The sequence below is a fragment of the Dreissena polymorpha genome, chromosome 1 (assembly GCF_020536995.1).
Source record: "Dreissena polymorpha isolate Duluth1 chromosome 1, UMN_Dpol_1.0, whole genome shotgun sequence".
In the NCBI taxonomy this organism is placed as follows: Eukaryota; Metazoa; Mollusca; class Bivalvia; order Myida; family Dreissenidae; genus Dreissena; species Dreissena polymorpha.
Window position 1 is genome coordinate 41962950 of NC_068355.1, and position 21269 is coordinate 41984218.

The 21269-nt window shown below is 35.4% G+C and overlaps 1 protein-coding gene across 1 annotated transcript in view; it reads left to right on the forward strand.

The window, feature by feature from the left end:
* Positions 1 to 21269, forward strand: part of LOC127869953 (protocadherin Fat 4-like) — a 45952-nt gene that overhangs the window by 8958 nt on the left and 15725 nt on the right. Inside the window, exons 5-15 of the mRNA XM_052412647.1 lie at positions 1140 to 1320; positions 4776 to 4849; positions 5323 to 5399; positions 5674 to 6019; positions 8734 to 8807; positions 16761 to 16923; positions 17719 to 17881; positions 18685 to 18818; positions 19093 to 19322; positions 19665 to 19857; positions 20167 to 20418. Of these exons, the coding sequence (XP_052268607.1) occupies positions 1140 to 1320; positions 4776 to 4849; positions 5323 to 5399; positions 5674 to 6019; positions 8734 to 8807; positions 16761 to 16923; positions 17719 to 17881; positions 18685 to 18818; positions 19093 to 19322; positions 19665 to 19857; positions 20167 to 20418 (1887 nt within the window). The remainder of the gene's footprint in view (positions 1 to 1139; positions 1321 to 4775; positions 4850 to 5322; positions 5400 to 5673; positions 6020 to 8733; positions 8808 to 16760; positions 16924 to 17718; positions 17882 to 18684; positions 18819 to 19092; positions 19323 to 19664; positions 19858 to 20166; positions 20419 to 21269) is intronic.

A 21269-nucleotide genomic window follows, 5' to 3' on the forward strand; every position in this document is an offset into this window, starting at 1 on the left:
ATATCAGTGTTGTTCCCTTCGTTAAATGGTAATTTGGCCTAAAATGATGCATGAATGCCCGTTTAGCCAAATTATCTTCATTCACATGTTTATCGAATTAAATGCAAACCTTGCCACAATATGACTTGTGCGAGAATGCTGTCAAGTGGAAATTCTCAAAAAAAAACTATTATATTTTTAATACCAGATAAACTTGTATAAGTCATTAAAACTTCTCTTATAAATGATCAGAGGCTTAAAGCTAATTCTTGTAGTGATACACTGACGCATAAGAAAGAATGGTATCCGTTAATGCAAAGATTTTCATCTACAATTTTCGAAACTTGAAATATTTAAGAAGTAGATTTTGTTCATAAGAGTACTTAGTTCGTGCTGTTGTTGTTAAGCATCAGGAGAGATTATTATACCACGCCGAAGCGGAGGGGTTTAGTTTTTGCGTTGTCCGTCAAAGACTTTTCTGGGCTATACCTCAGAAACTATTTAAGATTTTAACATGAAATTTCATTGGTGTATATATATCAATAGTATATCAGGAGTAGTGTCATGCACAAGAACCATAACCATTACTTTCTTAAATAGAATGTATTGTCCTTTTTATCACATAAATTATATATGTACTAGCCGTTGGATAAAGGTAAGATGTGGAATATTCCTTATCTGTATCCAACGGGTCTTAATTTATTATATAAAATCATCTATCTGTAGGATTTATATTCAATTTACGACGTTATAAAGTAAAAAATGAAGCTACTGTACAATACATATTGTAACACATAAAGTGACTACATACCACGGTGAGCGGTCCATTCCCGACAGTGTTCACTTTGGCAGTTATTTTCAGCGATATCTTTTTATTTGGTGTTAGTTTATCGGTTAATAAAGAATACCTCTGCTGTTCTGAGGGGTGTTTATCAACCTGTTCTTAGACTTAAAAATAAAGAAAATACTTTTACAAAACCTATACAAATAGTGTCAGTGTTTAAACTATATTTTTCTTCAGTCTATTATTGGTTTGTGAATACGTGCCCTAGCCAGTGATTACTGAACGATTCGGTTCTAGCTACGTTATCTTCTTATTCCTAGCATCAACAATATAAATTATTGAGGGGTATTGCTTAATACAAACCTTTTCTCCTCAGGTCCTGGCTGGACGGCGTTCTCAATCACGAAGGTTGAGAAGTACTACGATCCCGACCCGCCGACGCCGTGGATCGAGACCACTGCCGGCATAGTCACTGTTGCCGTCGTCGCCAGCCTCCTCTTCCTGATCCTCTGCGCCGTCATCGGCGTCGTACTCTACAAGATGCGTCAGCGGGAAACGTAAGAGATCTTTATCAAGTTTCTTAAAATGTTGACGTTAACTTTGAATACACACCCGGAAAATACAATCACTATTCTTGTAATGTATAGATGAGGACCATGCAGATTCAAAGATTATTAAAAATAACAGCTACGACTAATGACATGTACAATTTAATGAAATTAATTATGGAAAGTAACTTATCGTAGAGGTTAGCGCATACTAAGTATTATCGCCGGAATTTAAATTTACATCGTAACTAAAAATTAGTGTTCGATTTTAAACAAGACGGGAATGAGCCCGGTAACGATAACACTTTTGTTTTGTTGTTCATTAAGTAATATTACCCCAGATTTATAGTTAAATATGGCCGAGTCATTCCAAACGTTCATGACTTATTATATGTTCAGCCTTATAATTTACTGAGCGCGGCTAAAATATTTGTTAATATTTTTGATTTCCTGTCGACATTACACTTTAATGATTATTTATTTCAATAAAAATTTTGTTTTCAATTATTGAATAACAATTTAAAATATGCATGAATTACTTCAAATCAAGGTAAATGGTTGGAATTTTAATTGGTCAATGAAATCCAATCGGATTCCAGCTCTCTTTCACCTTTTACAGTTCTCCGAATGACCCGATTACACGGAAAAGAGGAATCCTGACATTCAGCATCCCTGCTTTACTCTTGCCATCACTGGGAACCATTCTATTTTTCTTTTCGTCTGAAACAGAGCTCTAAAAGTACACATAAAGATCATTTTTAACATTTTCTTTGGAATTCCATATTGACTAACGATGACCTAAAGACTGTGTCTGTGAATGGAATCAAACATCTTGTCAATGTAAACAAAGTAGGCGTATAATTGCGTTCTATCCGTTTACTTGTTCTCAGATGTTTCTTAGCATAAATATCTGATTGACAATGCCTCTGTATTTCATGAATCCAGCTTGTTATTTTGTCTTTTCTGAGTGGAGATTCCACTCGTACCCTGGTGATAAGGATCTTGCACTTAACTTGACAATTGTAATCAGGTTACCCCTCTGCAGTTTCTGCAGTGTTGAACATTGTCTCTCTTTGGTAATTGCTGTTGATTCTATTGTTGCATTGTGTAGGAATAAACCTTTCCCCAAATAATGTCAATAATCCTGTTTAGTTCTAAGTCGGTATGTTAAGGGTCTCCTTTTATTATTTCTGTGGAATGTTGGTCTGTCCCAGGGGCTTTTACGCTTCTGAGGGCCTTTAGTGCTGTTTTAATTTTCTGGATAATTGGTATATTAAGAACCTCTTCATAATGTTTTTTTCACATGACCCTGTCATAATTGTTTTTCAGTAGTTCTTGACCTATCTTATACTCGTCTTCACCCCCTTGTCAATCTCCTTGTAATCCACTCTCATATTGCTTTTGATTCTCTCCGAATGGGTGATGTCATCCGGTCCTAAAAGTTTTCTTTCGTTAATCAGTTTCCAAGTGATGTTTTGACCCAAGGCTTTTTCCCTTTTTTATAAACTGTCTAATAATAGTTTCTTCTGCTGCTTCCACATACGCGTTCTTATTCTGTTCCAACACCTCTTCTTTGTCCTTGTTTTCATTTCTGGTCTCATATAGGGTTTGTCTTACTGCCTCACATTATCTGTTTGTGGTTCCTAGATCTTGAGGACGACACACATCCAGTCTTGTTAAGACTGTGTTGTGGTTCCTATGCATTTTGAAGCGCAATTGATGCGTGTTTTAATTAGGTAGTAATCACTATTTATAGCAGCTCTGTGCTTGCAAATTCATTACTGAAAGTTTCCACCAACCGCTGATCAAAATATTGTATGTCTGTTTCTTGCTTCTTCCGTCCTTTGATAACCATGTGTATTTCTTTATGGAAAATAATGTTCCTTTTATTGTGTGTTCCGAATCTATGTATGGCCATCGTTTGTGCATACCCACTGTTATAACTCCCAACCCTAGCGTTAAAGACTTCCGTGATAATGATATCAGTCTTATTGCATAGCATTACTGTTTCTTGAAGTTCTTTGTGGAATTGTCAATGGCTCAACCTATTGCCGTCATCATGCCCGTACTGGCGATCCTTTATCTGCCCTGATTTTCTTTAAAATGTTTTCCGTTCTGTTTTCCGTAAGGTGGTAATTAGCCCCTTCTGTCCAAAACCCAATCTGGATTGCTAGTGTTTTTCTGTCAGGGTGTCTTTCACTTTTACAACATTGGTCCGCGGCATCATACTATGTAATCCCCTGTCCGCCATCCAGGGAACGTGGCTTGACGCCGTGTTTCTTTTACAATCTAACATTCCTTATTCCTATGAGTCTCTAAAGTATAATATAAATACGATACACATACAAGCTAATAAAACTCTTCTAGTATATAATTGTACTGTCTTAAATATATTAGATATTATATTTTAGATATTTCATTATATTGTTTAACCTCAAAAATAAGTTCTTATCATATATTTCTTTTAATGTTTCTTCAAACACCAAAATGTTAATTGTATCACATGTATAGACACTTATCATTAAATCATAGAATATTTCATTATTTTATGAGATAAAACAATTTTTGGAAATGTTCAGGACCAAGGTAATGGATTGTCAAGCGCCGTGTCGCATAAAATTTGCTTTTTAGGAAATTCCATAAAAAAATCTTGACAAACTATGTAAAACATTAAAATGTCACTGCTAATGGATCTCTCATACTATTAACTCTTTTCAAACATTCCAGGTAACAATATACTAAATAATCGTTTCATGTAGGTGCTGTACTCTCTTAAAAAATATCATAGTTGACTCGAAGGCATGTTTTACACGTAAATCATTTAAATGTCACTGCTAATGGATCTCTCATACTATTAACTCTTTTCAAACATTCCAGGTAACAATATACTAAATAATCGTTTCATGTAGGTGCTGTACTCTCTTAAAAAATATCATAGTTGACTCGAAGGCATGTTTTACACTTTAAACTGTTGTTCGGGCTTTATCTTTCGGAGATAATGGTAAAGCATAAATAGGTGTTCACGACCGAATCCCTGAAATATGATAAACTTGGAGACTATAGTAAAGCCTTGCACTGAAAAAGGTTACATTCCACTAAAAAACGGCGGGGAAAAAAGTTGCAAAAACAGTCGATTTTGATTCGTGTCAAGTTCTTTCTTGGATTGAATCATGAATCAATTCCGCTTGAAATGGCCTTTAAGAAAATGTATGGTTATGGGAGTCTCTATGTGCAAAATGTTGCATTTATTTTCGCTCTAAGTTGTCGCTTTTACATTGAATTATATAGGGAAACTATTTACTATATTATGACCTTCCAACAACATATAATAAGTATACAGCTTAATGGCGTTATCAGGAGTTCATGTTCGGAAATCTTACAGTAATAGGTGGTAGTGAACGAGAGTTAACATGCAACTCGGAAGTTATTTATTTGTCAGGTTTGTCATGTTTTAATTGTTTCAGTGCCAAAATCAAACGTATAGAAGAAATTGAAAAACGCGAAGACGCAAATGCCAAGCGGCAATTTAAGCCAAAACGTAAGACATCATGTTTGTTTCATTGTGTTATAATGTTATAACAAACTGGGGTTCTTAACTGGGGTTCTTAAAACAAATAAACTCAATCAATCTTTGAAATCATGAACTGCACACTCATAGTTTTATTACACATTTAGCTTATTACACATTTAGCTACTGACTTCGTTTGACAAATTGTCAAACGAGAGGTATCAGTTTTAGACACATGAAGCACGATTGAGTTGCGAGCGAATATGTTTTTCACCAACGATAGTAAGGTCATCGCAATGATGTTACTTTTGTAGAGACTTAAAATATCTTAAATAAATTTCTATTTATCTTTAAGTCGTTATTTGTCCGAAACGGCAAAGGAAACTTGATTATATTGCTTGATATTTCTATTACAAAAAATATTCGTCCGAAACGGCAAAGGCAACTTGATTATATTGCTTGATATTTCTATTACAAAAACTATCGTTTCCAAAACTATACAGCCACAGAAGGCATGATCAAGCCTTACGACAAGACCCATCCGCCACCAGCAGTTGTCGCTCTTCCACTTCCAAAAGTGGTATGATTTTTCTCGTTTTCTCGAGTCTTGATATTTTTTCTTTGTTTTAGATTACTTCTGCCTGGTCTTTTGTATTGAAATAGTTGCAAGTCTTTTTTATACGCGAATTTAATGTTGCTCTTGTTCAGTTACATGATTTTAAAATAATACTGTCGTAGTATGAATACAACTTAGTTAAAGTTGATATATCATTCAATTTAAAAACTAAGATTCAATCGTTTTAATCATAGTATCATTATAACTAAACGTACATTGTTTTGCTTCAAATCAAAAGCCCAAACATCCGGCACCTCGTCCACCTAGGAATGAGGACCAAGGTTCGAACAGCAAATCTCAAACTAATACCCCCAGCAAAATTGACGACGAAATTCCGACAAAAATGACCAAACCTTCGCTGCTCGAACCCCCAGACGAAAAGAAGACTGGAAGCCATGTTTCACACAATCGCGTTAGCCCAACGAATCTTTCAACGCGACCTAAGCCATCGATGCCGACTATCACCGCCGAGTCCCCTCCGCCAAGAAACAACTCGAATACCGCATTCACGCCGACCATGTCCCCGCTGGATCCAGATTACGTCATTCTGAACCGTGTATTTGACGGACGAGCTATAGACCCAGGTATGCATGCTTTTACTGATATATTTATTTAATGAAATGATGACAGTAACAACCTAAAAGTACGGTGGCATAGAGTTGACATTCACTCCTCTTTTTTTAAATTGCACTCCTCTTTTTTCTATGTCGTGGCCACGAGTTAGCTAAGTCAGGATCTCGAGATAGCTATATTGTGGCCACGAGATAGAAAAAAGAGGAGTGCAAAACTAAATAACAGCGGCGTACAATTTTTAAAAGAGCGGCGCAGTAAATAAAGGCAGAGTGCATTAAACAAAAGCGGAGAGAATTTTCGCTATCTCGAGATCCCGAGTTAGTCAGCCAATCAAATTTTGCGTAACATGTGTAAATATTCTGTACGCATATATATAGCTGGTCAAAGCAGGCAAGGCTCTGATATAACATAACATACTACAATAAGTACTACTATTACTGCTACTACTACTGCTGCTGCTGTTGTTGTTGCTGCTGTTACTACTACTACTACTACTACTACTGCTACTACTACTACTACTACTACTACTACTACTACTACTACTACTACTACTACTACTACTACTACTGCTACTGCTACTACTACTACTACTACAACTACTACAACTACTACTACTACTACTAATACTACTACTGCTACTACTACTACTACTACTACTTCTATTCTACTACTACTACTACTACTACTACTACTACTACTACTACTACTACTACTACTACTAGCAACAGCAGCAGTAGCAGTAGTAATAGTAGAACGAGGAGAAGGAGGAGGAGGAGCAGTAACAGCAGTAGCGATAGTAGTTATAGTAGTAGTAGTAGTGGTTATAGTAGTAGTAGTAGTAGTAGTAGTAGTAGTAGTAGTAGTAGCAGTAGTAGTAGTAGTAGTAGTAGTAGTAGTAGTAGTAGTAGTAGTAGTAGTAGTAGTAGTAGTAGTAGTAGTACTAGCAGTAGTAGTAGTAGTAGTAGTAGTTGTAGTAGTAGTAGTAGTAGTAGTAGTAGTAGTAGTAGTAGTAGTAGTAGTAGTAGTTGTAGTAGTAGTAGTAGTAGCAGTAGTAGTAGTAGTAGTAGTAGTAGTAGTAGTAGTAGTAGTAGTAGCAGTAGTAGTAGTAGTAGTAACAGCAGCAACAACAACAACAGCAGCAGTAGTAGTAGCAGTAATAGTAGTACTTATAGTAGTATGTTATGTTATATCAGAGCCTTGCCTGCTTTGACCAGCTATATATATGCGTACAGAATATTTACACATGTTACGCAAAATTTGATTGGCTGACTTACTCGGGATCTCGAGATAGCGTAAATTCTCTTCTCTTTTGTTTAATGCACTCTGCCTCTGCCTTTATTTACTGCACCGCTCTTTTCTAATTGTACGCCGCTTTTATTTAGTTTTGCACTCCTCTTTTTTCTATCTCGTGTCCACGACATAGCTAACTCGTGGCCACGAGATAGAAAAAAGATGAGAGCAATTTAAAAAAAGAGAAGCACCGCTCTTTTTTAATTGTACGCCGCTTTTATTTAGTTTTGCACTCCTCTTTTTTCTATCTCGTGGCCACGACATAGCTAACTCGTGGCCACGAGATAGAAAAAAAGAGGAGAGCAATTTAAAAAAAGAGAAGTGAATGTCACCTCTATGCCACCGTATAAAGGCTCCGCAATTTCTTTCAGAACCGATTTGATCTTAGCCAATTAGCAATTGAAATTGCGTTTAAATAGGCATTGATACTTACCGTATTGTTCATGGGACTGGGAGTTTTCATTATCGCAACTACTTGACATGCTGCGACGAGTGAAATGTATCATTTAATATGTCGTTAAGCTATGCTTCTCATGAAGGCGCAAAGAAATGTATACATGTATGTTCATAACTCGGTTTTTAATTGATTACCGATATAGATATAGTATATAGTTTGTTCCGTACCGATGTAACCGAAGAGTACTATACGTTAACCTCAGGCCTATCTGTCAGTCGGCATGTCCAAATTAAATCCTGCGATAATTGAAAAGGTACTTAAGGTAGATTGATGAAACTTGGTATTTGGATAGAGGGCCATATCTGCACGTTGTTGCGTTGTTTTCGTCATACAAAATTGTGATTGCTATGATTACAGATGCTATGTTTGCAGACCTAATTGAAACTATTTAATGCATCCAGCAATTACAAATAATGTACGTAAACTAGGTTGATTAAACTGTGTATTTGGATAGAGGACTATATGGGGATTATGCGTGTTAGTTCAGTTGTGTATATCCGTTGGTAAAATCCTGATCCAGCCATATCATTTTAAGTACTTAAACTGGTACTGGGTTGACGAAACTATGTATGTAGAAAAAGGGCCCTATGAGGAATATCAACGGTATTTCATTGTTTTGACAAACACAAATTGCTGTTGCTATGGTCACAGAAGTAAGTGAACACAAAAATTTGGATCTTGCGATACCTCAATAAGCCTTTAAGATAGGATGATGAAAATCGGTAAGTGGCTTAAAGGCCATATGGTGACCATGAACGTTGTTTCAGTTTTTTAGTTTGATCCAAATTGAGTTTGCCATGGTTTCAGAAGGTATTAAAAACCGAACATAGGCATCCTGTCATAACTTAAAAGTATTGTAGGTAGGAAAATGAAACTTTGGAGCTTCTGTTCTTACTTCGACAACATAAACCCGGCAAGGCACAGCTGTTTTGTCTGTGACAAACCTCTGTTCTATTAATTGTATTGCTTGGCTTTCAGTGACCGGTCGTGTGTATGAGTACAACACGCAGACGAACGAACGCCGATGGTTAAACACGCCTGATGGACAGCAGGTCACCTCGAACGATTGGAACTAGACTGTAGCATGAAACACATCGTGTAGGATGGTGAGGGGGTGTACAGTGCCGTTCAACGAGTTGATGTTAAAACACGTCTCTACTATGTACAGTAGAATGTGTAAGATCAGACAACAAACAAATTTCTTTCATTTTAAAGAAGATATATTAAAGACTGCGGTGTTTTATACTGATATAGTACTCGTCATTTTTTTATTCTACAATCTAGCTTTGCATATATATGTAAGTTTTCTTTATATTTAAAACCTACTCATTTTATTTTATAGTTCATCAAGTACTGTAACGGTGAACTTTTACAGTTTCGTTGCAAGTTATATGACAAAGATATTGTACAAAACTTAAAATATGCCCATGCGCAATTTCGATCCAATATAATTAATGTAAAATAGAGACCTCAACTATTTCGAGCTATCATTTTTCGATTTTGTTCGTCGGTTCGAAATAGTAATAGTAATGTGTAAACTATTGTTTGTCCGATGGTTGCTGTACGAGAGATGATCCAGAAATACACTGACCTTACAATTCGGTTATGAATACATTTTATTGAAAAAAAGCCTGATCAAACTGATGCATGATCTCCGTTAAAGAGGTTTTATTAAACATTGTTGAAATAATATATAATGCGCCTAATCCATATGAATCTATAACCGTGAAAACGTCTTAGTGGGGCACGCCATTTACTTTTATAACAACAAGTAAGAAAATAGTAATGTTTGTAAGAAATAATGGTAATAAGTTTTGCCATTACGATTTTAAAAGCACTACTACAGATTAACATACTACTTAAATGAGTCATCATTTGAAGCCGTACAAAATGAGTCATCATTTAAAGCCGTACAAAATGAGTCATCATTTGAAGCCGTACAAAATGAGTCATCATTAGAAGCCGTACAAAATGAGTCATCATTTGAAGCCGTACAAAATGCTTTGAGATTGATGTGAAGCCGTTCAAAATGCTTTGAGATTGATGTGAAGCCGAACAAAATGTCTGGTGTCTGGTCAAACGGTTTAGTGTGCACCCTTTGAACAGACTTCGTAATTTATTATTAACACGTATGTGAAACGTTTCTTGCTCAAATCTCTAGTGGTTTTTTTCCAAAAAAAAAAAGAAAGTATTATTGAAGTCGGCAACATAAATTAAGGCATATCAGAAAAATAACTGGTAACGACAGATTGCAGAATGTTCTAAAAGTCTAAGTAACTTTCTCCATATTGAACACTAATATGTTCAGCCCTATCTAGTTTTACTACTGAACTAGTTGACGTAACAGTCTTGCCATTTTTACAGAATAACAAATAAGAACACTTGGTGGCGAGTTGTATACATAAATAAGCAAATCAGTTATGAAATCCGCCATGAAAATGTTAAATAACTTTCAATCTTCCGGAATTATACGACAACGTATAATGCATGTAACATCCCAGCAAACATGAATATATTGGTCCCATATGGGCTAAATCCGGCTTTGCACATGCAGTAACCATATTGGACCCAATGTAGACCCAATGTAGACTAGCCCGTATGTATGCGCCAATTACGAACCTATTTTCGCCAATTATGTATTTTTTTATAAACACCCCCTCCCACCCCCCACACCCAAAACACACGTTTATAACTTTATATGTCCAATAGAGCTGCCCAAATGTGTCTGTGTTTGTCCATATGGTGCCCATTTGGGACCCATATTACACGTACAGTACTGTAAGGGACGTAATTAAGCATGTTTTAAAGGAAACACGAATTGTCTTTTTTATAAATAGTTTTTTTTGTCTCGATTGCATTACAAGAGGTTTTTATGATGATTTTAAATAATGAAATGGACATGACCGGATGTCATAAAGGCCCCATTTACCAACCAGATGTCGTGTTCGGGACCCATATAATACCTTGATGTGAGACAAGGGACCCATAATATACCCAGATGTCATTTAAGGGACCCATATAGGGCCCATATTTTCCCCATATGGGTCCCACATATTTACCGGTTACAAATCTCGCGTGGGCCCCACATGGGATGCTCAGTTGGGACACATATAGATGCCCAGATGAGGCCCTTGTGTGTTCAATTTATAATGTTTGCTGGGATAGTCTATGAAAAAATACAGTTAACAACGTAATTTAGTTTTAAGTACACATTGTTGCCTGTAGTGACTTATTTAAATGTGTTAAATGAAATGAGAAAATAAAATTGATGAAATTTTCATCTAAATTATTCATGTTCATACATGTGTTATGGTGTTGCCTATTTTCTATGAAATAACTAAAGGTGTAAAAATTAAGACAAAAGCCCACGTACTTCTGGATCAAACCTCACATTCCAATATTAAGTCTCAGTTCACAAAGGTCGTAACATGATTTTTTTTTCATATGACTAGTTTTAGCTTTAAATGTTCTTGGCGCTGTCATATCCTTCAACTCTTTTCTGTGCATAACGTAAGATCATACATATATTGATTCCATGTTAAGAGTCGTCAAACATTTTCCAACTATACGAGCCAGCAGTGCAAAACACGACAAACATGTTCCAACTATACGAGCCAGCAGTGCAAAACAAACCATATTTCAACTATACGAGCCAGCAGTGCAAAACAAACCATATTTCAATTTAAACAAAAATCCAATCGTTAACATGCTTAATAATGTTTCTGTCACATGCAAAATATTTGATTTAAGTATAAATTTATATTATTATAATCGTATTCGTCATATACAAAACCTTCGGCAACACAGTATTTTAACTATGTAAGAGTTCTAGTATCACCTTTTAATGGTAATTAAAACTCAACACTTTAAAAGACATTATTCCCTTTCAAAATGGTTAACGCTTTATAATTTTAACTTTCACATACGCTATGTTGTTATGCATCGCGCTCGGCGTAGAATAAAAATGTCACACATGTACAAACGGCATAAAAAGGCACGCAGGCGTGCATTGTATATATAATTAACGAATGGTGTGTTAATGCTTGATGCATGTTTTTAATTGACATACGTATAAGTTAATATTGACTTCCTAGCATACATTATGTTTGCTAGGTGTCTATGAACAATACCAACGAACTCTTCGAAGCCAACACATTTAAACATCCGTCTTCGTTTTTCGTTGTTTCACTACAATTAGCAAACACATAAAGTAATCTACCAGACACCTTGCTTCTGCACTTATGAATTTTTGCTGTTATGAAATTGTCAGTAATTGTGTAATTGTGCATGTTGGTTTTATACTGATTTTTATTGTTTGTGTTTTAAATGTTGTTTTGATTTATTGTAATCAATTTGTGTTTAATACCAAATTTTATTGGCTGGGTTTTGCATGTGGGTTTGTTTTTGTTGTCAGCTTTTTTGTACCGTTGCTTCTGTAAAAGCTGTAAACATTCTTAGCTTCATGAAAAAAATGTTGTTTTGCTTGTCAATCACACAAATTGACATTTAGTTCGATTTAACTTTTTGCATTAGTTTTTTTCTCTTTGCAATAACATTCCCGTCTTGTTTGTATGTCTCTGTTTTCAATTTGCGAAACGTGTCAGTTTATTTATTGTATTTTCAGAAATCTATATGAAAAGAAAACGTTTAAATCATGGTCTTGCTTATATTCCCCAAGTAAAGGGGCAAAATATCATTCGATTACGCACGTTGAATTGTGTGTATGGTCATGCCTATTTTATTTTCCTTTGTCTGATTTATCATGACAGCTCATTTCTTTGTCTACCGCACTATTTATTCTGTACACTACCCTTTGGTTCCTGTGTGAAATCTTGGTATTTATCTCGTCTCTAGAGCATGAATATTTTTGTGTCTCAGTGTGTTTTTATATTCTATGAAACTTTTCAGTGTTCATATACTGTCAAATGAACATTATACTCGCCCATCATAACATTTAAAATTCATTGTTTTCCCTCAAATTTATTGATGAAATAAAAAAACACGGAAAACATGCGAACTTGATTTTATTTATATTGATAATAAGTGTGGTTTTTCGTACAACCGTTATATACTTCGTATATAGGTCTACCATTTTGTGAGCTATTTTATTGTCGCAAAAACTAACTGCGAGCTCAAAAATCACACTCGACCATAAGATAATTTATTGCATCTTACGGAGGATGCCGGAGATAGTCGATGTATCACGATTGATCAAACATGTTGTGTGAGATAACCTATATAATTATATCGCTTAAACAAAAATAAATAAATTGATTCCATTAATTAAAAACATATTCGTCTTCGTTTATTTGCACATGTTAAACGTTGTAAATCACTTTGTGTTCAATTACTACGGATCAAAAAACATTACTGTCAATAGCCTTTTTACTTTGAATGATATAAACTAGTTTCAAAGCTATTTGTCGTAGTACAGGGCACATTCGGATTGCAAATAAAGTAATGTCTTATCAATATATATGGTAGGTCTACAGCCGTAATTTAAGTACATAAAGCTGAAGATGTATAACGTAAGTCAATATTCAACATTTTGAGTATCCTCTGCAGAACTTGAATTAAGAATTACCGGTAAGAAAGACAGCGTTATGTAAAGTAACACAAATCATGTTCAGGACGTATTGATAAACATGTATATAACTTTCATATACACCGGTAACACTTTTAATTCAATATGCTTCGTGGAAATTTAACACTGCAAAACATTATGTTTATAATTGAAATAAATCAAATAACATATTTCAACTCAGACGTACGAAACATAAGTCTTACTAAATGCTTATATTTCTAAATAATATAACATATACTATTCCATCGACCTGAAAATCCTGTTATGTGCTACGAGGTCCCTCGGCGCCGTATTATTCTCTGGCCCAATGTGTGCATTTATAACTTAAGTCTCGTTCTTGGAAAACCGGGCTTTGTGCAGGCGCGTCAAGTTTCGTGACAGATAAGCTTGTGCAGTCCGCACAGGTAAGTCAGGGACGACACTTTCTGACATCATGGAATGTTTCATTGTCCGCACGGGTAAATCAGAGACGACACTTTCTGACATCATGGAATGTTTCATTGTCCGCACAGGTAAATCAGGGACGACACTTTCTGACATCATGGAATGTTTCATTGTCCGCACAGGTAAATCAGGGACGACACTTTCTGACATCATGGAATGTTTCATTTAAATGTAGTCTCTTCTGAACGAAAATCGGACTGCACAGGTTTATCCGCGACGACACTTTACGCAAATCAATTAAACCTCGATTTACCAGAACGAGGCTTATTTAATTACATTGAAATAAATCAGACTATAAATAAACATAATATATTAAATAATGGCCTCAGTAATAAATGTTTCGTGAAATAAATATCAATATACAGAAGTGTTCTTCTCAAATTGTAGAAATTTAGCTGATTAGTTTCCATCGAGTCTATTCTGCATTATAGGTGGACCAAGGTTGTGCTATGACATCTCTGCGGTAATTTATTATTTATTCTACGGATTTTGGTGTGGTAATCTGCTGAGGAGGACATTTGGTAAGGTATTGTCCGTCTGCGTTGAATTTTATATAGAAATTTATTTTAACTTCTGTTTACATGGAATGGTTAAAATAGAATGCCTACAATAAACAACGGACCAAAATTTGATTCGATCTTTCTTGGTATACTTATTCGTGGAAATGCTAATTCACCAGAATGTTATTGATTCGAGTTCCTTTTATTACAAGCAGTCTTACTAAGCTTTTAGTCTTTTAATTATTAAGATTATGTTAAAGCCAAATCTAGCCCATCTACCGATTATACTGGTTTCAATGGGGAGCATTAATGTATGGGATAGCCACTAATATGCTTTTATGTTTAGTTGGTAAATTGATACATCACTTCAACCAATGGCAGTCAATACCTTCATTCAAAGTTTAAAATATTTCATCGATACTATGATGGTAAATAAAAGTACACTAAGATTCATTGTTATGAAGATCTATATAATTATGTCAACTAAAATTTACAATCGTTATGCGGAGCGATTTGTCTTCGTCTATTAGTTTATCCTGTCTTATATAGAGATGTTTAACTTTTAACTGTTCCAATGCTTTTGTGTGTGGTCTATTAACCAGAACATTTTTTTAACTTTGTCATACGTACCCACTGGAATTGTATTGATCTCCGTATAATACGCGAACCGGGAATGACGTAGTTGATTCAATGACGTCATTGCATCGTTATACATTTACTTATAGTGTTGTATTGTTCTCTTGTATCTTGTTTTACACGGGATGCGCCACATTTAGTTTATGCTTAGGCCAAGGTTGTGGCTTTGGGTCATGTGTGTACGTGTAACGTACGAAGCTGTAACTCCGTTGATCAAAAATGAAGACCGGAAGTAAGGTATGCCGTATCATAAAACGATGTGCATATTGTGCGGCTTTCTTCTATTTGTTTAACAACACGATTTCTTTTTTTTAAACAATCATTCAGCTCACCATTATTATTTTTCTTCAAATCCACTTAATTCGACAAACAACTGCCAAGTATTTAAAAAATAGTAATATATATTTCGATCGTCGTGTTTACTTTATGAATCATTTTGAGGAAATCTCTAATAAGAATAATTGTCAGCTACTAGAAGGTCTACCGACCAAGATTCCGCATATTTTATTTTTACATTTTAAAAATATTTTTCGTTCATTTTATTCATTTTTATATTTTATATATTAGATTTATATCAGTAAGCGTGTTCATTAGTGGAGTATAATAGACTTGAAATTATGTTTCGATACACTATACCAGCTTCAAGTTGTTGACCACTTCGTATGATGATGATATTTGGGCCGTGGGCAGATAATAAGCGTAAACATTTTGGCACTTGTTTGGGTTTCACTTCTTTCTTTTGTAAATACATTTAAATGTCAAAAGTCACACGATAATTCGACAAAAAGTGGGATGATTGACACTGGTTTTTTCGACAAGCGCGCGTGTCCATATGCTAATAATCAATAAACGTATTATCATTTCTTAACGAATAAACATGGAATTCGTCATGTTATCGTACTTATCACTCCATCAAGTCCACTAACCTTAACGAAGACCTAATCATGTCCACAATTCAGAATGTGACTTTGATATACAATATTCCCCTCACCACTCGGTTGTTGAATTAAAACAATACAACGCTGCCCGCATTTATTGATTTAAATCAGCGATGTCTTGATAAAAGACAATGTTTTATTCAGATGTACGTCTCTCTAAAAATTACATTATTTCGATACGCCGAACATTGCGCTATACTCTATACTATTGTGATCAGTACGTGTTTACAATGAATCGTCCAAACTTTTTTATTCATATTTAACAGATATGCGTATTCCCGTTATCATTAAGGTTCCTATTTGTACAGTCATTACGCTGTGAATTTTCTCCATTTTTCTGATTATAAGGAATAATTTGCAGACTTTAAAAAGGTACTTTTTTATTTAATATTAATTTATTAATAGTTTATATTATACGTTAGACACATCTTCTGAAAGATATATTATCAATCGTATCGATGAGTTGGTAGAAAAGAACATCAACAATAATTATATCAACATGTTCACATATCTTGATTCATAGTATTGTTGTCATAGCTGTCGTTTATTTTCAGTGCCAAGGTCATAGATTTATTATTAATATGGTCATTTTGATTTACAAAGCAGAAATGTGTATTTTGTTTTAGCTTATGTCAGAGATTTATGAGGGATAAAATGCCAAAAACCGCTTCAGTTTTTTTTTCGCGAAACAGTGATTTTTATTTTTGTTCTTAATTCTGATAATTCTGTCCCGGTCCGATATGGAGTTTCATTATTTTACAATAACTTTTTTCACTAATAAAAGAGAAATCCGAAAACCTTTTTGTGGTTCATTTACTGTATATTTAATTGATGACTGTCAGGGTATAATACTTGTTTAGTCAATTTAACATTTCAAATTTGACACGGTATTAATGGTCGCAGGTCCAGCGTCAGTTGCCAGAGCACAGTCGTGGAAAGGTTGATATTGGGAGACAGCGAGAGTGCGATCCCAGTCGGCAGGGGCTCATAGAAGCATGGGGTCAAGTAGAGCGAAACACTGGGCGTTCATGGTCGTCATTGCAGTGCTTTGGATTCCAGTTCCGTTGTTCGCAGGTTTGTATAAAGCATATTAAATAATTAAAAGGTCTGTCCAACACAGCCCGTGCTATCTTTATGCACATGAGAACATGCTTTTGTTTTCGTCAGAGTGAAATAAAGAGGGCTTAAAGGGGCCTTTTCACGTTTGGATAAATTGACAAAATTGAAAAAAGTTGTTTCAGATTCGTAAATGTTCGTTTAAGTTGTGATATTTGTGCGGAAACAGTAAGACTTAACATTTACCATTCTCTAAAATAGACATTATATGCATCATTTTACGAGTTAAAAATCCCGAAAATTATAAAGCGTTGCAACGCGAAACGAATTATTAATTTGGAGAGTTCTGTTGTTATATTTTGTGAAACTACGAAGATTGGTTATATGAAGAATAAAATACACCTATCACTGTATCCGGATGGATGGCCGATTGGTCTAAGTGGGAGACTTTTTACTCCAGGATGCCAGGGGCCAGTGGTTCGAGCCCTGCTGAGGGTTACCTTTTTTAAAATTTATTCTTGATTTTTTACTGGAGCTTTTAAAACCCAATGTTAACATTTATCAATATAAAGCATTTAATGAAAAACTTCAAAACATGCCAAAATGTGTGAAAAGGTCCGTTTTACATACAATTAACGGAAAATAGAATCGTGTTAGAATCGCACTCGTGATGTAACGCTTCCTATCCGTACTCCTGACCAAGAATTATTCGACTAATGTCTTTGATCGACATAAAAATGTCGATAGTTTCAATGATAAAGGAGTAAATTGATATGTGAATCGGGTATATATGTATTGTTTCCAGCTACACCAGTCTTCACTGTCCCCGATACCCCTTCTGGCAAGACGTACACTATAAACGAAAACGTCGTCATAGGAACGCTGATTGATACGCTTAGTGCCACGGACGCCGGCAACGGAGTTATCGCGTTCTCAATACAGACTCAAACGCCATCGACACCTTCAAAGTTTGCAATCGATAACGGCGTTCAGCTGGTTACTACAGCCTCATTCGATTACGAAACGGAAGCAAGCAAGAGTTACGTCTTATATATAACGTGAGTTATTTGGAAAAAAAACGCTTACTTTTTCGGTCGATTATATAAAATGTAGTTTTCAGTTTGGAAAACTCAGAAAGCTGAGACTATTCAAAAGTGTTTGGTGCCAAGTATTTGAACAATACCTAAAATAGGCCTATAAATGCGTTTTTTTTTATATTTATCATAAATATGTATACCGGTAATATCTAAATTCGTGTAACGTTTGACGATTTATCACATGCTTTAGTCTTAATATCGGATCGGCCTGTTGAACCTCATATATAAGTTTGTACGAACCAATAACTTCAAGTAGTAATTTCAAATAACTACGTTCGGGTACGAGACAACCACATTTGAATGTATTACGGATCCCCGATTGCAGTTACGTCGATTATTAATTATAAACGCAGGCCCTTATGCGGACCATATCACATTCATTTTGGGATTAGTCAAATTGTTTCTTCAATCAAATTTTTACTAGACATGTTTAAAATAAATAAACAAATGGCATAATTGTGTTTGCATATTGTTAAGCTTTATTTCACGTATTTTGATATTGAAAATTATATATGAACACATAACATACTTGTAGAGACGTTTTAGAACATAATTTACTAAAAACTTACACGTTTACAGTGCTAAAAATAGTATTTTGTCACAATAAGCTCTTAAATGCTTAAGTGGATAAAATATATGAACTGTTCCTTTGTTCTTGTCCTGTCATTTCACAGTGCGACTAGTAATGCTGCTGCAAGTGGAACGGCGACGGCCACTGTCACCGTCAGCGTCGCCGACGTTAACGACAACAGACCAGTATTCTCCTCTGATATCTACTTTGCTTCAATAGCGGAGAACACGGCGTCGGGTAACCGAATAGTTTTTAAACAATACTTATTAGTAAGACCCATGTCTTTATTCGTAACCGAGGCATCAAATTGAAGATATGGCCTATTAAAACTTTCGATTCACGAATTTTCTTTTAAAGCAATTTCGATATGTATTAACCAAATATAATGTTCAAATAATTAAAGTAACGTATTTATTTTAAATTGTTCAAGTACACAAATACAAGTCCGTGCAGTCATGCTACTAACTTTTCACAGTGGCATATTAAATACCGAATACGAACATATTGACAGAAATCGAGGTTGTGCAGTTCACCGTCACGGATGCGGACGGATCTGCCATTAATACCACCATCACGTCGGGGGATGACCCAACAGCGAAATTTGCCGTCGACGGTAACGTAATCAGAACGACTACAACCAGCGTCGACTATGAAGCCTTGCGTGATTCCAACTATCGCTATAAACTTACGCTGGTAGCGACTGACGGGGCGCTTGCAGCAATGGCCACTGTTATAGTAACTGTAAGGACAGTTCCGTATAGTCCGCCTTCATAAGCCTGATACATTTGAATAATAGGACATTAATATGTTTGTTTTTTCATACTTCGTTTTGCTCGTACACTTGTTTAACGAGGTGAATGACACATTAATAAATCGACTGGATACTCCTGTATAAATTTAAGCCAAAACCAATAAATCCATGTTGTTTTATTCCTGTCGCTCTGAGAGCTCTTCTCAACCGTTTTTGTTTACCGTTTAGATACGGTTAATTATTAATGAGTTCCTTTTTAATGTACATGTATGCTTAATACATAAAAGATCTTTTGAAAAAAGAGGTTTATTGCTAAAATCTTTGCATTGAAGATAACCAGTGTGAATGAGGCGGCCCCAATATTCCAAACAGCTGTCTTCAGTCCGGCCTATACAAGTGCTACGACGCCCTACAACATTCCGGAAGACGCGGCCGTCGGTACCACAGTAGTCAAAGTGGCCGCAACAGATACGGATGACGGGGTGGACGGCCAGATAATCTTCACCTTAGGATCAGTCACAGAAAGTATTAACGAGAATCTTTGACGCTCAACAACATAAAATCCAATTAATGCATGTTTATTTATATCAGTAAAGCAAGGGGCATTAAAATAGCACATACCATTTGAGAAAGCGTCTGAACGAACAACAAGTATTCATCTTGCAGCATGGTATTGTACAAATAACATGAAATTTTACATATAGAGATGCTGTTCATAGCCAGTCTTACGCATGTTGTGTGCAAAATTATTATACGACGAAATGACTTTTAAAGTTGCTTTTAAAACCTAGTTAGCTACTCGTAGTTTTAACGTTTGCTCTTTGTTTTGTTAAGGCACAGGTGGAACCGTCGATGAAACCTTCCACATTGACAAGGTTTCTGGAGTACTGACGACCATAACAAACACACTGGACAGTGACAACGGGCTTCAATATTATGACGTCATCATTATTGCGTCAGACCAGGGTGCTTCAAAGAGGACTGCCAGCATTACCGTACGCGTCGGAATAACTGAAGTCAACGATAACACGCCTGCCTTTAGCCAGAACGTGTACACTAAAAGTATCGTCGAAACACTGACTGTTGGTAAGTTGATGACATTACGATTCATCAGTCATAATTAATATTTAAAATATCGTCAAATGTAAATTAATTATTTAATATAATCACAGAAAAAGCCGACTAAAAAATATCTATCGTGAGCTAAAGGGTGCTTGTTGTTATCGGACGTGACGTCATACTTATACCTATGCCAGGAATTAGGACAAACTTTAAATAATTATCACTGTTATTTTTTCCCGTTTAAACAATGAATAGCACGTTCAATATTATGATATTTCACTTTGAACCTGCAGTAAACCACGTAAAACTCCATCAAGTTCAACCGGAAACTCACTTTATTCCAATAACTTGCGCTTCACGTGTTTACCACGTCAACAACGGGGTACACGTGAGCAGACTTAGTATTGTGGTTGCAATGATGGTATACATGTATTGCAAAACCAAAGGACATCAGATATGATTGAATCCAATTTGTCAGCATTCCCCTGTCAAGGTCTAAATAATTGCGCACTCTATTTATGTCGATCTTATATGAAATTAGTATAGCTAGATGAAATGTATGTGATTTGCGATGGCAGTCCTAAAATGAACCAACTTATAAACGTGAGAATCGGATCCTTGATCACATGACCACAATTCACAGCGCAATCTGGTGACACAGGTAGTTAGCGTGTGACTATTGATATTAATTAGTAAAAACCTCATTTTGAATGAAAAATAATCACATTATAACGCAAAATCAACTTTTATGAAGAAAAAAAATTACTATCAAATATATATATATAACAAGGTATTCAACTCAAAATGACCCGAAAACGTGGTGCATCGCTTTGAACAAAGACCTTTAAAATGTATTTTATAGGTCTTTGCTTTGA